The sequence below is a fragment of the Elgaria multicarinata genome, chromosome 5 (assembly GCF_023053635.1).
Source record: "Elgaria multicarinata webbii isolate HBS135686 ecotype San Diego chromosome 5, rElgMul1.1.pri, whole genome shotgun sequence".
Taxonomy (NCBI): domain Eukaryota; kingdom Metazoa; phylum Chordata; class Lepidosauria; order Squamata; family Anguidae; genus Elgaria; species Elgaria multicarinata.
The window spans coordinates 76,168,542-76,185,608 of record NC_086175.1 but is presented as its reverse complement, the minus strand read 5'-3'; the positions used below and the strand labels follow the sequence as shown (position 1 = coordinate 76,185,608).

General features: G+C 40.1%; 1 protein-coding gene across 2 annotated transcripts in view; it reads left to right on the top strand.

Moving 5' to 3' along the window:
* Nucleotides 1–436: 436 nt before the first annotated feature.
* BACH1 (BTB domain and CNC homolog 1) overlaps nt 437–17,067 on the top strand; it is a 28,629-nt gene continuing 11,998 nt past the window's right edge. For both annotated transcript variants that reach the window (XR_010025471.1, XM_063126703.1), the window contains exons 1-3: nt 437–524; nt 11,882–12,179; nt 15,595–16,947. Coding sequence is in view for 1 of the 2 variants with exons in the window: in XM_063126703.1 (XP_062982773.1) it covers nt 11,940–12,179; nt 15,595–16,947 (1,593 nt within the window). In the remaining variant the exon portion in view is untranslated. The remainder of the gene's footprint in view (nt 525–11,881; nt 12,180–15,594; nt 16,948–17,067) is intronic.

Sequence of the window (17,067 nt, the reverse complement as noted above, 5' to 3'; positions counted from 1 at the left end):
GGGACTTAGACGGAGCAGCTGCTGCTACCGCCGTAGCGTCTGCTCAGAAACGTATGTTTACTCAGAAGTAAGCCCCACCACAGGGCTCACTGCGAAGTAAGCGTGAGAAGCCTGCAGCCCGCCGCTCCCGCCTCCCCATGTTCCACAGCCCCAATTTGAACACGGGCGTTCGGAGTCTCAACCGACGCGTTCGCGCGCCACTGGCAGAGAAGCCTTCAGTCGTTCACAGAAAGGAGTACACGTCGCCACAACTGCCTGCGCGCGAACGAGACATCAAACAAGCGCATGCGCGCCCGACAAGAAGGTGGGGAGGTCTGGCGGAGGGAGGAGGGGAGAAAAAGTGTGGACGTCAGCTGGGATCTGCGTCCAATCGGCGAAGAGCGGGTGGAGGAGGCGGTGGTGTTGTCACCTGACTGTGGGTCGGTCGGCGCAGCGCTTGCAGGAGTCACGGCGGAGCTGGCCCCGGGGAAGGGGCGTCGAGTGGCTAACGCTCGCTTGAAGGGCTGCGGCCGGGCCAGGAGCGGGTGAGCACACCGGGCACTTTCGCGCGGACGGCGTGGGGACCGTAGGCAGCGGGAGGGGAGGGGAGGGGAAAGGAAGGAGGACGCCGCGGCGAGAGAACACGAGAGCGCAGGCGCGCATCTCGCGGGAGGGTTTCCCCCGAGTGTGTTTGGCTCCACCTCAGGGAAGGGAAGTATGTATGTATGGGGGACGGGTGTCTACTCGCAAGGCGGCTAAAGTATTCGCGGGAGGACGGTGTTGATAGGCTGCTGGAGAAGGGTCGGGCGGTGGGGAAGACGGAGAACGGAGTGATGGGGGAGGCCGAGGCACAGACTTTTAAAGCGCCTTCGCTGGTGTATTGTTGCCTCGCGGGAGGAAAAATGTTTCCCCCCCCTCCTACCAGTGGCTCTTTGTAGGCACTTCGGGGCAGAGATAATCTCTCCTTCGAATTAGCCGTCCTGGCGCTCGGGCTTCTGGGCCTTAGGGGTACGTGTGCTATTAGTCCTGCCAGCGTGATCGCGGTGGGGGCTGGCCATAAGACCCCGTGGCTATAAGGTCAAAGGATCAGGTATGGTTGTTATTGGCAGTGCAGTCAGCGGACAAAGAAGTACACCCACAGTCAGAATTTGTATCCAGAGTTTTTGTGCAGATAACTGCCTAAACCTAAGAACGCTTGCTTTGAACATGCCCCATTAAACTCAGTTGGGCTTGCTTAGACATGGTATTGTTCTGAAGGATCTGTCTGAGGTGGGACTGGAAAGCATTGTTATATTGTGGTTCCGGTCCTTGAAAGGGTGATCTCAGAATACGGTGCTGAGGGATTCCTGATCGACACTGTGGCTGTTGCCCTTTAGTGTCCTCAGGGTTCCATAGTATCCCCCATACTATTTAACATATACATGACACCATTGGGAGAGACTGACTGGAGTTCTGGGGTCCTGTGCCACCAATATGCTGATGACACCCAACTCTGTCTTTTCCATCTAAATCTAAGGAAGCTTTTCTGTTTCTAAATCTATGCCTGATATCAGTAGGGTGACCATATGAAAAGGAGGGCAGGGTTCATGTATCTTTAACAGTTGTATTGAAAAGGAAATTTCAGCAGGTGTCATTTGTATATATGGGGCACTTGGTGAAATTTCCTCTTCATCACAACAGTTAAAGCTGCAGGTGCCCTGCCCTCTTTTAAATCTGCTCACTCTAGTATAGCTCCTGCACCTTTAACTGTTGTGATGAAGAATTTCACTAGGTTCTCCATATATACAAATAACACCTGCTGAAATTCCCTTTTCTATGCAACTGTTAAAGATACAGGAGCCCTGTCCTCCTTTTCATATGGTCACCCTAGATATCAGTAATGCACTGAATGATAGCAAATAAATTGAAGCTTAATCCAGACAAGACAGTGATGCTTTTGGTCAGTTGAAAGACACATCAGGGAATAGGCATTCAACCTCTGTTGGATGGAATTACACTCCTCCTGAAGACTCAAGCTCGGAGTTTGGGTGTACTCCTGGACTCAGCCCTGAACCTGGATGCCCAGGTGTTGGCAGTGGCCAGGAGTGCTTTTGCCCAGCTGAGGCTAGTGTGCCCATTCCTAGAGATGTCTGATCTGACCATGGTCATACTTGCCTTTGTTTCATACTGTTTGCATTAATATAACACACTATACGTGGGGCTTCAGAAACTTCAGCTGGATCAGAATGCTGTGGCCAGACTGATTACTGGGGCTGGTTACAGGGAGCATGTGACTCCCTTGTTACAGAAGCTTCACTGGCTACTGGTCTGTTTCTGAGCAGAATTCAGAGTGCTGGTTATTGCCTATAAAACCCTATACAACTTGGGATAAGACTACCTGAAAGTCCACCCTCTCTTGTACGAGCCTGCCTGGATCTTAAGATCTTCTTTTGAGACCACCACGCTAGGAGGCGCATTTGGTGGCAACCCAAGAGAGGACCTTTTGGCTGGCTGCTCCCAAGCTGTGGAACTCCCTCCAAAATTAGGCTAGATTTGCTCACTCTATGCTGTCCCTCTGGTAGGCAAAGACTGCTTTATTCAAGGTGAGTGCATCTGTTGGGTTGGGTGCTGCTTCCCCACCCCATAGTTATTTTTATTGTGTTTTAATATATTTTTATTTTAATCCATTTTAATTATGCTTGTAAGCCACTTTTTACAAGCATAATTAAAAATGTGTGCCATTTTTTGGTGGAAAGGCAGGGTATTAATCAAATTAATAAATAAATATTGTGATTTTATTTTGAAATTGTTTTTGTGTAATTTCATTATTATTTGCTACTTTTAGTTTTATGGGGAATACTCTAAAATATAATAAATAAATCAAGGCATTCACAACCGAGCTTTCCCAACTTGACACACACATGTTGTCTTCAGAATGGTACTTACAATAAATCTTAATGCTTGTTTCTAAGCACCTGCATTGTGAATAATCAACTGATTTCATTAGAACCTATGCAGCTAGTGAGCTCATTTTTCATTCTGTCAAGAGCCTCTGCCGTTCTCTGCCAAAATAAGGATGCAAACTCTCCCTGATGTTGCACTGAAATTTGGGCTCAGAAATCAGCAAGATCTTGCTCCTTGTGGAGTGTCTCTGAGACTCAGTATGACAGGGATAAATCTACCTATCTCTCCAGCTTGGACCAGAAGGAGCATGGGGCCTTATTTCTGCAGTCACACTTGGATTTGAGTTGCTTGGACTACTGCTAAAGCTCAGCATGATATTATATGCAAGTCTCCACCCCTTTTTGGGGGGTGAGGGCAGGGTTTGTGGCAAGTATACATTTTTGACTGGCTAGCCAAATCCTTGAACATCTCTGTAATCCTTTGCACAGTGACCTGTAAATAAGCCCACTGAGCATAGAGGGAGTTTACTTTTGTTTAAACATACACAGGATTGGGCTGTTAGCACACTGGTTCTCAAAGTATGAACTGGGTTCCACTTGAGGGCATGGGGCACCTGAAGGGGGATGCACAATTCCAAGGAACTGTGTGGCTTGAATGCACCTTGCAAAGGGACATCACTGATAGATATTGCGTTTTACTGATAATGGATCTTAGCTCCCCTGTCATTCCAATCTGATTTGGGAAGAGGGAAACACAGAACTACTGCTTTGTTTTAATGAAAGTTCCCTATGTGCAGTTTTTGGAAGGGTTAGATGCTAGTATTGGACTAATACTTCTGTCCATGAATCTTCCTGTACAAGCAAAAGGAGGCTGAAAACAACTGCATATGAGAATCTCCTTTCATTCATCTTGGAATCATGTGCAGGGAGGAGTGGGGGACACATGGTGGGAAAAGGTTTGAATGTGAGGGAAGGTATTTCATAAAATTTGAGAAACTGTGGATAAAAATCTTGCAGTTCAACCCTATGCAGTAAGAAGCAAGCAGAGGTGCTTCCTAGTTAGCATTCTGAGGATGATTGATTGAACTCTCAAAAGTGTGATGGAATTTAGTGATGATACAACTTGTGGTGACACAACTTACTATCATGGTAGGCTGGAAAACAGGGTCATACTGATAGTTTTTAAAGTTAATTTTAACTCTTTGGAACTTTGCAGGTGTTAGATCTATATGTAACTTTTAAAATGATAGTCGAATGGATTCTTTACATTTTAAGAATATAAGTTTCAGTAGGAAAGGAAACAAGACATGTATAAAAGAAAAGCACTAACACATTCCAGACTAATATTTATTTAGATAACTAAAAGCACAAACTTACGCATTTTAATGTGAAAGTAAGTTCCATTGAGTTCATTAGGGTTTAAACCCAAAAAATAACTGTGTATTGGATTTCAATATTAATAAACAGTACATTTCTACTGTTCATTTAATGTTGCAATACTCATTTTTGTGTTCTTAAACATATTTCTTGAAACTGTAAAGTAATTATAGTTAGGACTAGAATGTTAGGTTGCAGTCCTATATTTCAGTGAGATTTATGTGCACACAAATGTGCAAGACTATCTGCAAGAACATATACTGGAGGATTGGATTGCAACTTCTTTTTCATGTAAAATATCTGATTAAGTGTGTGATCTTGATCCTGAAAGTATTAGTTGAGGTTGGTAAAACTGTCATTTAAAGAACTTTACAAGATTTGAGTCGTAGTTGATAAATTTCTTTAGAAGCTAAGTAGTTATAAACACTTTGAATTAAGAGGTTTAGGATAATTTTGTTTTGGGGGTTATTCTTTAAAAGACTGGAGTCATTTGTAGCAGTTATGAGTCATAAAATGGTCGCATTTTCACTAAGTATTATTAAAGTTGCTTAGAGTAAAAAGTACTTTTTAACATCCTGGGTTATACTTATTTGAGTTAGTAATAAAAATCTTGACGCTTAACATGAGTTGAATAGTTCGCTCAACACCAATTGAATAGTAATGTCTCTTATCTTGTTTTCAAGTGTCTGGAATGCACTTGTGCATAACCTCTACTTTTAAAACTAATATGGGAAAAGTTTCTATGTGACAAATGTAGTTAAGTAGGGTAAGATTCCCATTTTAAAGAAATGGGAGCTACATAAGTAGATATGTGTATGAAACCTTCTCATGAAGGAATGGAGCACTTCTGTATCTTTAAATGGAAGGCAAGAGTGCTTGCAACTGTCATTTATAGAGGCAATGCTATGCAAACATTATTATTATATTTATTTGTATCCCACCTTTTGCCCAATACTGGGCCTCAATCCTATGTGACATCCCTGTTCATATGGCAAGCAACAGAGTGGTTACATGTGGCATATTTGCAGGGGGGATAACATTTTATGGTATGTTGTATATTGACATGTTTTCTATTATCTAGACTTTTCTTGTCTTAGACAGTTCTTTTCAACCACTTACATTGTTTTCATTAATTGAGAGCAAATGTGTAAATATTTAAGACTATTTGCAGATAGTTTATTATTACATTTAAATCCTGCATTTCTTCGAAGATGCTCAAGATGGTATACACGTTTCTCCCCCCTTCACCTGCCATTTTATCCTCACAACAACTCTGTTAAGTAGGTTAGGCTGACAATCACTGTCTCAAGGTTACCCAGTAACACTAGCTGTATGTCACTGGCATAAGTAGAGCAGCGATGTTGAATACTCCCCTGTGACTCTTATATGTCTTTATTGCTATTGGGCAGTATAGAAATGCAATAAATAAATAAATATTACATATGCCCCGTCCCCTAAGGAGCGCGGGGCAATATCAGTTTCTTTCCTCTGTCCTGTATTCATTTTTTTACTCACAACAATATTGTGAGATTGATTAGTCCCAAGGTCATCTAGTGAGCTTCACGGCTGAACCTGAGTCTCCTCAGCCCTAGTCTGACACTCTCAATCACTCCACTACAGTAACCTTTCACTGTAGTTCATCCATTAAGAAAATAAATTGGCTAGAAAATAAACTGCAAGAAGAGACCTGTATTGGCTTGAACACTGATCAGGCAATTCATATGCATCAAACCTGTAGATTTTGGAATGTAGAAATTATGTTTTCAATTGTACAGAGGCTGTTTTCCAGTCAAATGTATTTACTAAATTTAAAATTACACAAAGTGCTTGTTTCATATATGACTTGGTGGGGGGAGCTATAATTACAATGTTTTTTATTTGAAATGGCTTGTCATATTAAACAAATGCTTTTAAATTGAATATATGAATACGAAAACATTCTGGTAATTTTAAAGAAAGGGTGCTAAAGTTCAATGCTGGTTAAGGTGCTGAAAGGGCCAAGTCCCTTATTTTTCAAGAAAATGCTGTTTCATGCAATGTCAGCATAACATAATGAATCAGCAGCTCTTAACGAATGCTAGCACTCATCTGAAGCATATCACTTTGTTTATAAAAGGAAAGGTGGTTGGGTGCGGTTAGATATGCAACTGTCACTTAAAAGCCACTGCTAGTTGTTTATCCGAACATTTAGACGGACTGTTTTCTTTAATAGTGAAAATAATACTTCCCACCTATTGAGAAAGTGGATTGTAAACAAAGGCAAATATTCTTAGGTTTTATTTTCAAAGATATGTGCCACTTCTGTTGTTTAACTGTTCTCCAGTTGTTTATCTTTAAACAAGTTTAGTTAACAGTGCAACAGTTATTGCCTAAGATTGGACAGCAGCATTTCATGGTGAATGGTCTCTTTTTTCCACAGAGGCTTAAAACATCAGGCCATATTCTTCTTCTTGGGCATTATATAAATATATAAAACACTATTAACAATAGTCATGCAGTTTCACTCCCTGGCTTTTGGCCATATTCAGATGTAAAAGGTCAAAACCATAATCACCTATTGCACTCAGCATGATTGTTCTGGTTTTCATGCTTATGTAATTAGATCTACTGTGTTGGCTAGAAGTCCTGCAGTTCCAAAAAAGCTAAATCCTATATGATGTAGAAATCTTACTAGAAATCTTATGTATGCTTAAATGTGATCTGAATAACCAACTTAATCCAGTTCTTAAACTACAGTATCCACACACTGACTTGCCTCTGTACATCACAGGATCACACTGGTGGGAAGTGGGCAAGTAGGGAGTGTTTGTTATCTCCTGTGACTTGAGATAGAGTGGGATAAAAAATATAGAAAAAACGTAGCAGATCTCCTTACAATTTGGGGTATAGAAAAGCAGTTAATATACCGTATTTCTTCAATTCTAAGACGCCATCAATTGTAAGACGCACACTAATTTCAGTACCACCAACAGAAAAAAAGCTTTGATTCTAAGAAATAATAAATAACCTGCGATTCTAAGACGCACCCCGTTTTTAGAGATGTTTATATGGGGGAAAAAGTGCGTCTTAGAATCGAAGAAATACAGTAGTTGACATTCTTTGCACATTGGATCCCTTCTGTTTGAAGTAGGATGTAGGGTGTCGTGGCAACAAGAAAATATCTTTGCTGAGGATACTGCTGTCTATGTCTTTGATGGAGGACTGTATCCCAAGCCATCTAAGAGTGTTTATGAGTATGGGAGGGATAATACTATGTACCTGAGGGGTGATATTTGTTGAAAGCCCCAATTTATGATGGAATGGAAAATTAGAAGATGTATGGCACATGAGAACATGATCCAATATGCTACATATGAGTGTGTTTGAGATATTTGCTTCTGATTTTATTAATCTGGTACTCCTTAGTAAATGTATTGCCTACTCCTTAGTAAATCTGTTGCCTAATTTGACTCCACTTGCTGTTTCCATTTTTTTTTATAGCTTCTGAGAGTTGATACCTTTTAATGTACTTTGTTCCTGAATATTTTTTCCCCACAGACTGCTACTAAATGTGTAGAGTTGGTGATCTATATTTGGAATTTCTGTAGTTTCTAAAGGAAGAAATATTCCCAAAGTTGGTAACGATTGTTTTTCTGAATTAGCAAAGCTCTGCTTTCCTTTCTTCCTTCCTTCTCTTGGTATCTTCTGTAGCACCTCAAATAATGGAGCCCATACTTTTAAAGGGGTATTCATTCTGCTTTCTTCCTTAATAAACTTGTTTTGTTAAAGTTACATTGCTACAGATTCATTCTCGCAAGAGTGTTGCACAATTTGTCCTGCATCAGCAGAATTTCTTTAACTAGGGTGATTCACAAGGAAGCAATGACTCAGCTTCACTAAAAATTCAAGTATGGCTTCACAGTGTACATGGGAGGTGGGGATGGGGTGGGACTGCAAATCTATCGTTTAAACTGAGCGTATTTTGATGGAGACAAGTGATAAGAAAACAGTTGCTATGTTCTATAACTATGCTTAAATTAAGGTTGCTAGCCAGCCATGGGGCGGGGGGGGGGGGGACAGTCTGGGCCTGGCTTGTGTTGTGTGTTAAAAGCTGTTAATAAATTCAAGAATAGCAATAAATCTGGCACATGAAATAGTCACACTAGTTATCATTTTTCATTTATCAGTTAATACTGAGGGGAAGGGTGTACTTCATAGCTGAGAAGAAAATGTATCTATATTCAAGAAAGGGAGCAGAAATAATCCAGCTTCACTTCTTGCTAGAAATATTTTTGTTTTTAAAAGCACTTCTCTTACTTTCACTATCCTAGTAAACAATTTGTTTCAATTTATTGAACTTCCCAAATTCAAAGACCACCTAGTAAGTTCATAGTTGAGTTGTGATTTGAACTTCAGTCTTCCTGTCCTGCAGGTCTTACTCTTAACCAGAATTCTATCCCAGTTTGGAATACTGCATAATCTGTAAAGCCAAAAGGATAATGTATTTCATATGTTCTTCCAATTTTAAAGAATCTATCCCGCTGGGAGTGATCAGAGCAACTTGAGAATAAACACCAAACGATACACCATTACTGTAGAACTTTTCTTATTTCTCTGTATTGCACATAATATAATTAAAGAATTGTGAACTCTGCAATTAAACAAATGAAGCCTTCTTCCATCACTTAATAATCTTAATAACTTAATGACTTAATGTAGCAACAGTTTCAGCACTGGAATAGATACTATAGTTCAGGAGTGCTCCATCATTTCAGAAAGTGTACAAAGCATAGACCCTGTTCAGACGACATGCTAAGCTGTGGTGATTAAGCATTTTGAGCTAAATATTATGGCTCATGTCATGTGAACCATGACTTAGTGTGTTGTGTGATGCATTCCTAACCATGGTGGTTACATAACCATGGTTTAAACATGAACACTAACCATTTACTGCAAAAGGGTTAGCGGCCTAACCATGGCTTAATGTGTTGTCTGAACAGGGCCATAGTGGTACCACTCAGTCCCTCTGAGGAGTCCAGCTGGAGCTGAGAAAGTAAAACCCCTTTTCAGAGCCCAGCATGCTGCTAGTGAAAGACAAGATCACTCTCTTCCTACCTGAACAGCTTGCTGTGTTTCCATGCTGTGCTCTGAAACAGGGAAACCTCTCTCACTCAGCATCCAGGATGAAAGTAAAGTGAGTTGTCAGCAGAGGACCAGATCACTCTGTTCACACTTTGGCAACCCATGTGAAAGATTGTGTAAGAATAGGAGAGAAAGGAAAAATGTATGACAGACAGAGGTGTGTGTGAATGGGGGAAAGTGTGTGAAGGGGGTTGCAGAGAGAGAAAGAGGGAAGGGTGTGGCATACACAGAGTTAGGGGGTGAGTGGGGGAAAGTAGGGAGAAGTGAATGGGTGTGAAAAAAGGGGGGAGAGGAAGTGGTTTGACAGCCTTCCCAACCTGGTACCCTCAGATGATTTGGAATACAATTACCAACATTTCTGAATATTGACCATGCTGGCTGGGGCTGATGGCAGTTGAAATCCATATGGAGGGCACCAGCTTGAGGAAGGTTGTGGTATGGTAGAGAAAGAGATAAAGCCCCCTCCACACATTTTTGGCTTTGGCCCCTCTCACAGCTGGTATGTGGCTCTCAACCACTTCTCATCAAGGGAATGCAGCCCTTGTTTGTAAAAAGTTTCCCTAGCCATGTACAAACATTTCCACCATGATCCAGATAATTGTGCAGGGAAATTTGTTGCCACAATGGAAGATTTAACTTGCTTTCCCAAATTTTACTTGCAGTTTGCCATGTATCCCTCCAAGCTTAAAAAGTTACTTGCCCAGATTAGTTTCTGTAAAGGGGCTCTCTGTATTACAGTGTAATTAACTCATGCTTCTTATTTATTTGAGTTGAAAAAGAAATGTGATCCTAATAAAAGGTATTGGGTACTTTACTACCCCTTCTCTATAGAATGTCATAACATTAAATATTATTTTATTTTTATGTTTTAAATCTGTCCCATTTCTAGGGTATGTAAAATCAGCAAAATAAAATACACAATTAAAGTTATGTATAAACAGATAAAAATAACCTCAAGTTTGGTGTCATCATGCTGTTGATGACGCAGCTCTAGAGGTGTGCCGCTATCTTTTGCACCAGCTGAAACTTGTGCATAGTAATCAGAGTCAACCCATGTAGAGCATGTTAGACTAATATACTCCTGAAGTTAGAAAGATATGAATGGAGGTTGCCAGTTCTAAAATTGGAGATAGATGGCTAGAGTTCGTAAAAAATCTGTCTACCACAACCACGAACCTAAGCTAAAAATTATTCAATTGTAGCACTTTTCAAACCAACACATTGCTGAGATGATAGAAAGCTAGTAATTAAAAACATTTTAACTCTGAATTTATAAATGTTCTGTCATATGCCAAATGAAAGTTTGGTAAGGAGTACAGGTAGATGAACTTAGATCTGCATCTTCCATGTTTACAACTCCTGCTCGCCCCCACAATTTTCATAGTTCTCCTTACACATTTTTGGCCTTAGACACAATGACAACTACCTTTAATCATTATGAAGAGTTTTCTGCTCACCTTTTGGGGGTGGTGGTGGTAGTAATTAAAAAACACACCTTGGTCTTAAGATTTAAAGCAATCTAGAAATACTGCTTCCAGAAGTATGATTCAGCCAAAGGTTATAACAAAATAGATACAAACATAAGCTGTTAAAACAGCAGAATATTCCACACTTCACCATAAATTTATGCTCTCAAGGTGGCTAACAAAGTATTAAGAAACAAAAGTGCAATTAAGAGAAAATAAAACAAAGTATATAAACTAATAGATCAAACTAAAATAGTAACACTCAACTGCTCTAAATAAAAAATGCTAATGTTAACAGTGCTTAATGTTTGGGAAAAGAGAAATATTTTTGCCTGGCACCTAAATAGCAGTAATGAAGATGGTGGGCCTAGGCCATTTAGATGTCTATAAAATGTGTTTATTGACTTTTGACAACTTTGTTTTCTGACGACAGTATCTTCAAAGAGTTTATTTTTTTGGTGTTAATTTATTTCACTTTATAGCATTCTGTATCATGGAGAGAGTGTCCCAGGGGGTAGACTCGGGGGGGGGGGGGCGTTCTGATTGCCTTCCCCCACCTCCTTGCAACCTCTATGGAGAAAACTCTGCTGGCTGCTTTCCGAGGTTGCCAGTGCAGCTTCTGAGGGAAGGAAAATGGGGAGTTCTGGTAGGACAGGTGAGGAGAGGCCAGGATATGAGGATCCAATGATCTCTCCAGCTCCAGCTCAACCCCGGCCCACATGCCGTCTCTAGACAGGCTCAAAAGCCTGTCTGGAGAAAAAAACAATTTAAAGTGAGGAGAAAATGGCGAAAATTGCCTCTGTCTCTTCTCTCACCCTGCTGCTGGCAGCAGCTCAGCAGGGCGTTTGAAATGCAGATATCTCTGAAATCTGAGTCTTCCTTCTAAGTGTTTGAGGAGTAGCCACGAAAGACTAACACAATTTACTATGACATACTACTACTACTAAAGTTGACTCTAGTCCCAGAAAATGTATGCCATAATAAATGCGGTGTCATAAAACTCATTCTACTTAAGAATTTTTGTTTCTTTTCTTTTCTTTTTTGCATGTATCTCAGGTGTGAAGACTAGAAGCATGTTCCCCTCTGAGACCTTTATCAATACTTGTGATACAGAATGCCTTTAAGCGAAAGGAACAATGTGGTTTTTGCATACGAGTCCTCGGTACACAGTGCCAATGTTCTGCTTAGTCTTGATGAACAGAGAAAGCAAGATCTTTTTTGTGATGTTACCATCTTAGTGGAAGATCAGCGATTTCGAGCCCATCGCTCTGTCCTTGCTGCCTGCAGCATCTATTTCCATTCAAGAATTGTGGGTCAGTTGGATCCAGATCTTATCATTATTTTACCTGAAGAGGTAAGTTCCTCTGCTGTTCACATTGCACCCTATGCAAGCCATCGTATCTGCCAGTGCTAACTTCATGTTAATTTTTTCCCATCCACACAGTATTATGGATAACACCATTAGCAGCCATCTATAAATTATGTGTGGGCATAGTAGCTGAAACCTATTTATACTAGTCATCAAGAATATAATAAGTGCCGCTGAACCCATGCATCATTTCCTCCAAGCAAATAGCAGCCTTCTCCACCAGCAGAATTAAGGAGAAGGGCTAATAGCACTAGTGTCTTTTCCTACTAAAGTCATATAGGTTTACTAGTGATATCTTTAGGATCTGAGTTGATAAATAAGAGTTAAAATGAAACGTCTGTAATTCCAAAACCGCCATGTAATCAGTTCTCTATAATAACCACAGTTGCATTAATTCTGAAACTGATGAAAATAACTTCTCATGCTATGTAATGAGAAGTTGTTTTACATGTACTTCCTCTAATTTCTTACACTTGAATTTTCATTTTTGACACTCCTTGGTATAAAACTTTCTTCCTCTTGCCATAAAAGGAGAAAAAGGTTTTAACCCAGAATTCCTAAAACAAATGTAATAATCTTCATCACATTGTATCCTTTTAACTAATACACTGAGGAAACATGAACCTATCTGATTTTTTTGCCCATGTTTTCTTGTATATGGTAGCCACCCTTCTTCACAAGACACATAACCTAGACAAAGCAGTGGAAATTATTATTCCAACGATAGAGGTAGTGAAAAGCAGGAGCAGTAGATGCCAGTGCCAACTTGCTCACTAGGTTTTCTTCTGCCTGTCAACAAGAATTTGGTAGTAAAAATGAAATAGAGGATGAGGAGCAATAGCAGCTGGTGGCAATGGCAGTGAGAAGGTGGGCTCACTGAAGGAGGGGGGGGCATTGAGGGTGTCTTGCCCACAGGCCCTCAAAAACCTGGAGTCAGCACTGCCTACACTATATGTATCCATAGATTGCATCTTAGCACATGGTAGTATGTGTACATCTTAAAATCTATTAATTCCAATTGTATTTACTTAAACTTCTTGTCAAAACGTTAGGTTTAGATGGGCATGATATCAGGGTACTTAATATCAGGGTAGATTTGATTTAAATCAGTTTGATTTAAGTCACTACTCAGAAAGACTCGATTTAATCATGTAACTTCCCCCCCCCCCCAAAAGTGCACTCTTACTCGCTGTATTTTACACAACTTAGAGTAACCAAAGACTCATTCTTGCTGGTATAATCTTAATATTTACAACCAGATGAAGGTTTCATTTTTAGAATAGCAACTTTTCAGATTAGTTTAACAGTTATATCAAAAAAATACTGATTTGGTTATGCTATTAGAAACACATCATAGATAATTATGAAATTATTGCGAGGTGAACTATCTCCAGTTTAATAGGTTAATCACTCATATTTTGACAACTTTCCTGCTGTACTTTATTGGAAGGAGAAAAATAATCTTACAGAAACCTCTGGAAGAGCATGACATTGTGAAAGGATTAATGGAGTTCATTTACGGAAAAAATTAAACAGCCTCATGCTACATAATTAAAAACTAATCCTTATTTCATGATGAATAACCTTTGGACCATAATGTATCCTAAATAGAAAACTATCTTTAGATAGATTTTTCCTCAAAAAGCATTTTATTAATAAAATCCAATTTAAATTAAAATTGATTTAAATTTAAAAAATCTATTTTTTTTAATATCATTGATTTTTATCCACCTTGCTTAATACTGAAGTAAAACTAGTCTGGTTCTGGTCAGTGCTTGGATGGGAGACTACCTGGGAGTACTTTGTATGCCATCTTGAGTTCCATTTAAGAGGCGGGATCTAAATGTAATACATTAGCAACTACTACAATGTGACCTGCTTTATATCCTTTCTTAGTAGGCTAGATTATGCCATCCTGTCTCATTTTAGAGATGAATCAATCTGTATATAAACATTTTAAAGCTGGCTTTATATTCAGTTAGATCTCTGGTCAATTGGCCCATATATTTTTTATTCTGAGAAGCTGTGGCTCAAATACCATACTATTCATGTCTTCCTGGGGAGGGGCATGTTGAAGCACTCATCTTCCATAATCTCCGTTAAGACACTATGCTCAAGTAACAGCTAGATGCAATAAGTTAACTTTATTGAATGAATGAATGAATGAATGAATGAATATCTTTATTGAATAAGTCTTCTGACCATTTCAAAAAGTTTACTTTATTGAGTACTGCTAGTTATATCGTGTCAGTCAACACCTCCCGGTTCCTCCCAAGTACTACCCTTTCAGGACAAAAAGTTCTGTCTCTCACCACTGGCTGAGGGATGAGATAAACATACTGTATGCCCTTGGTCTGGGGAATAAAGAGCCTCCACTTTTCTAACTTTTCCACCTCATGTTTCTCTGATAACCACTTTAAAGCCCAAAGCTTGTCATTGCTTGCCCTCGACCCTGTAGATAAGTGAAGTTCAGCATAGAATTTCTGGTGTCAAGGGAAGTAGCTATCAGAGGTGGTCAGAGCAGATCCCTCTTCCTCCATTTCTGCAGCTAAAGAGCAAATCCCTCTTCCTGGGTTTCTGCAGTGACTGGCCATAATTAATCTTGTTTGCCCATCTCTACTTGGTCCTCCCATCTTCCAACTGAGGTTTCTTTTCTTCCGGAGGTCCTTTGCACATCTCTTCTCTGCCTTTCTGTTTTTATGTCCCTCTACTAGGCAATGATTTTATCACTTGCCTCTTCCTCCAGCCTCTTCAATCACTCCTGATTCCGCTTTTCCTTCCATGCCCTCCATGCTCTGCCTTTTCAACTGGCTTAGTCCCACCCTGCTTGATAAGCTGCAGCATTTTGGCCCAGCCAGCCAGACTGTTGAATTTTCCTGGTCTGTTTCTTGCAGCGTTTTGGAGCCTTGAGGAGATGGCGAATCCCAGCAGTTCCCCACACATACCCAGCCACTAAACTGTATGGGCTAAATCTCTGCTCCATGAACAGTTAACCTTCCTCCTTTTCCTCCTGTATGCCCCCAACTCTGCTCTGGAGGGGTCCCTCAACCCTCCAGAATAGTTTAGGTGTGGGGGGGAGAAGGGGGAATTTGATCTGCCAGTGATGTCTGTTCTGTTGGCAGAAGGACACCCTTCTTATATTTCCTAGTTTCGGAATCCTGGCATTTTTCACCATAAGTGTGTCTGGCCTTTTTGTGCTGGGAAAACTGCTTCATCACATAAATTAGTTGAGGTAAAAAAGCCTACACCTAAGCCTAAACCTAGTCATGGTTATTTACAAGCATTTTAATCATAACTTAATAGTCCATTTTGCTAGACAGGAGGAATTAAATTAAATACATGTATATTTGTGTGTGTAAGTTCAATATTTCTATTTCTTCTCTCCCATTTCTCACAACAGGTTACACTAAAGGGCTTTGATCCTTTGCTTCAATTTGCATATACTTCTAAACTAATTTTAGACAAAGACAATGTGGCTGAAGTTTGCAAGTGTGCAGAGTTTTTGGGAGTACATGATATCGAGGAATCTTGCTTTCAGTTTCTCAAATTCAAGTTTCTGGACAATAAACCAGGCCGACGGGAATACCTGAAAAATAAATGTTGCAGACCACGTTGTCAGAAAGAGGACCGTAAAATAGGTGTTGCTGATGATGGGGATTTAGATATAGATGATGTAGATGAAATGTCACAAAATGAATGCATTCAAAAAGCTCAATTGGGGGCCTGCAAAGATGAACAACATTCAGAAGCATCACTTCTGCAAGAAAATGCTAATCAAACATTTGAGTCTGTATCAGAAAGGGGTCAGATTTTAGAGTCCCTATGCCCTAAATACAGGAAGTATTTAGGGAGTGATAAAGTCTCTGTTGTGGAGTCCAACTCCGGTATTAAAGACATTCAGGTAACATCTGCTGCATCTATTCATCAGACTGAATCAAATACTAGTGGTGCTATACGAACATCTCTTGAATGTGCAGCTGTGCATCCAGTCTCAAAATGTGAAGATGCTCAGGTAGAAATGGAAGAGGATGGGAAGGAGACGTTCTTGAAAGAGACAGCTTCTGTATTCCAAAGCACTGAAGTTTCTGCAGAGAAATTGGATTCTGCTTTCACCCCCCATAATTCACCTGTTGCCACACATGGAGTTTATTCTTTCTTAAATGCATATGATCAGTATTGCAATTTGACTGGTACACAGAGCAATGCAGAGATAGCAGGAAAAAATGACATTGTTACAGAAGCTGGAAATTGCAAACCAATCAACGAAATCACTGAAGAGAGCCCACCCTCGAAATCTCACTTGTGTGACCAAGAAAATGTGAATAGTACTTTACCTTGCAATCGCAGCAGTGTGGAGAGAGAGATAGCAGAACAACTAGCAAAAGGGTTTTGGAGTGATGTTTACAACACAGATACAGTGTGTCAAGTAAACTTGTCTCCTGCCCCAGCTAAAGAATTTTCAGAGCAAGGCTGTTCAGAAAAGAAAACGGAGTGTCCTTGGTTAGGTATCAGGATTAGTGACAGTCCTGAGCATGGCCCTCAAAGAACTTTCACTACTTTGAGTTCTGTCAGTTGCCCCTTCATCAGTAACCTCAGTACTGAACACAGTACCGAGATTAATAGTGGTGATTGTGTGCCAGAACAACAACCAGAACAATGCCCTTATTCCTGTGTGATTAATTTGGAAGACGATTCTGAAACTGATACAGAGGGTGATAGTGAATCATGTTCTGCCAGAGAACAGGAATGTGAGGTGAGAATGTACAAATTGTCGTGTTTTGTTTCATTAAAGCTGTATGCCTTATTTCAGTTTCTTCGAAAGTTAAGTGTATGAATATCCTCTCTTCAAAATGAACAGAAGTTTTATTGAATG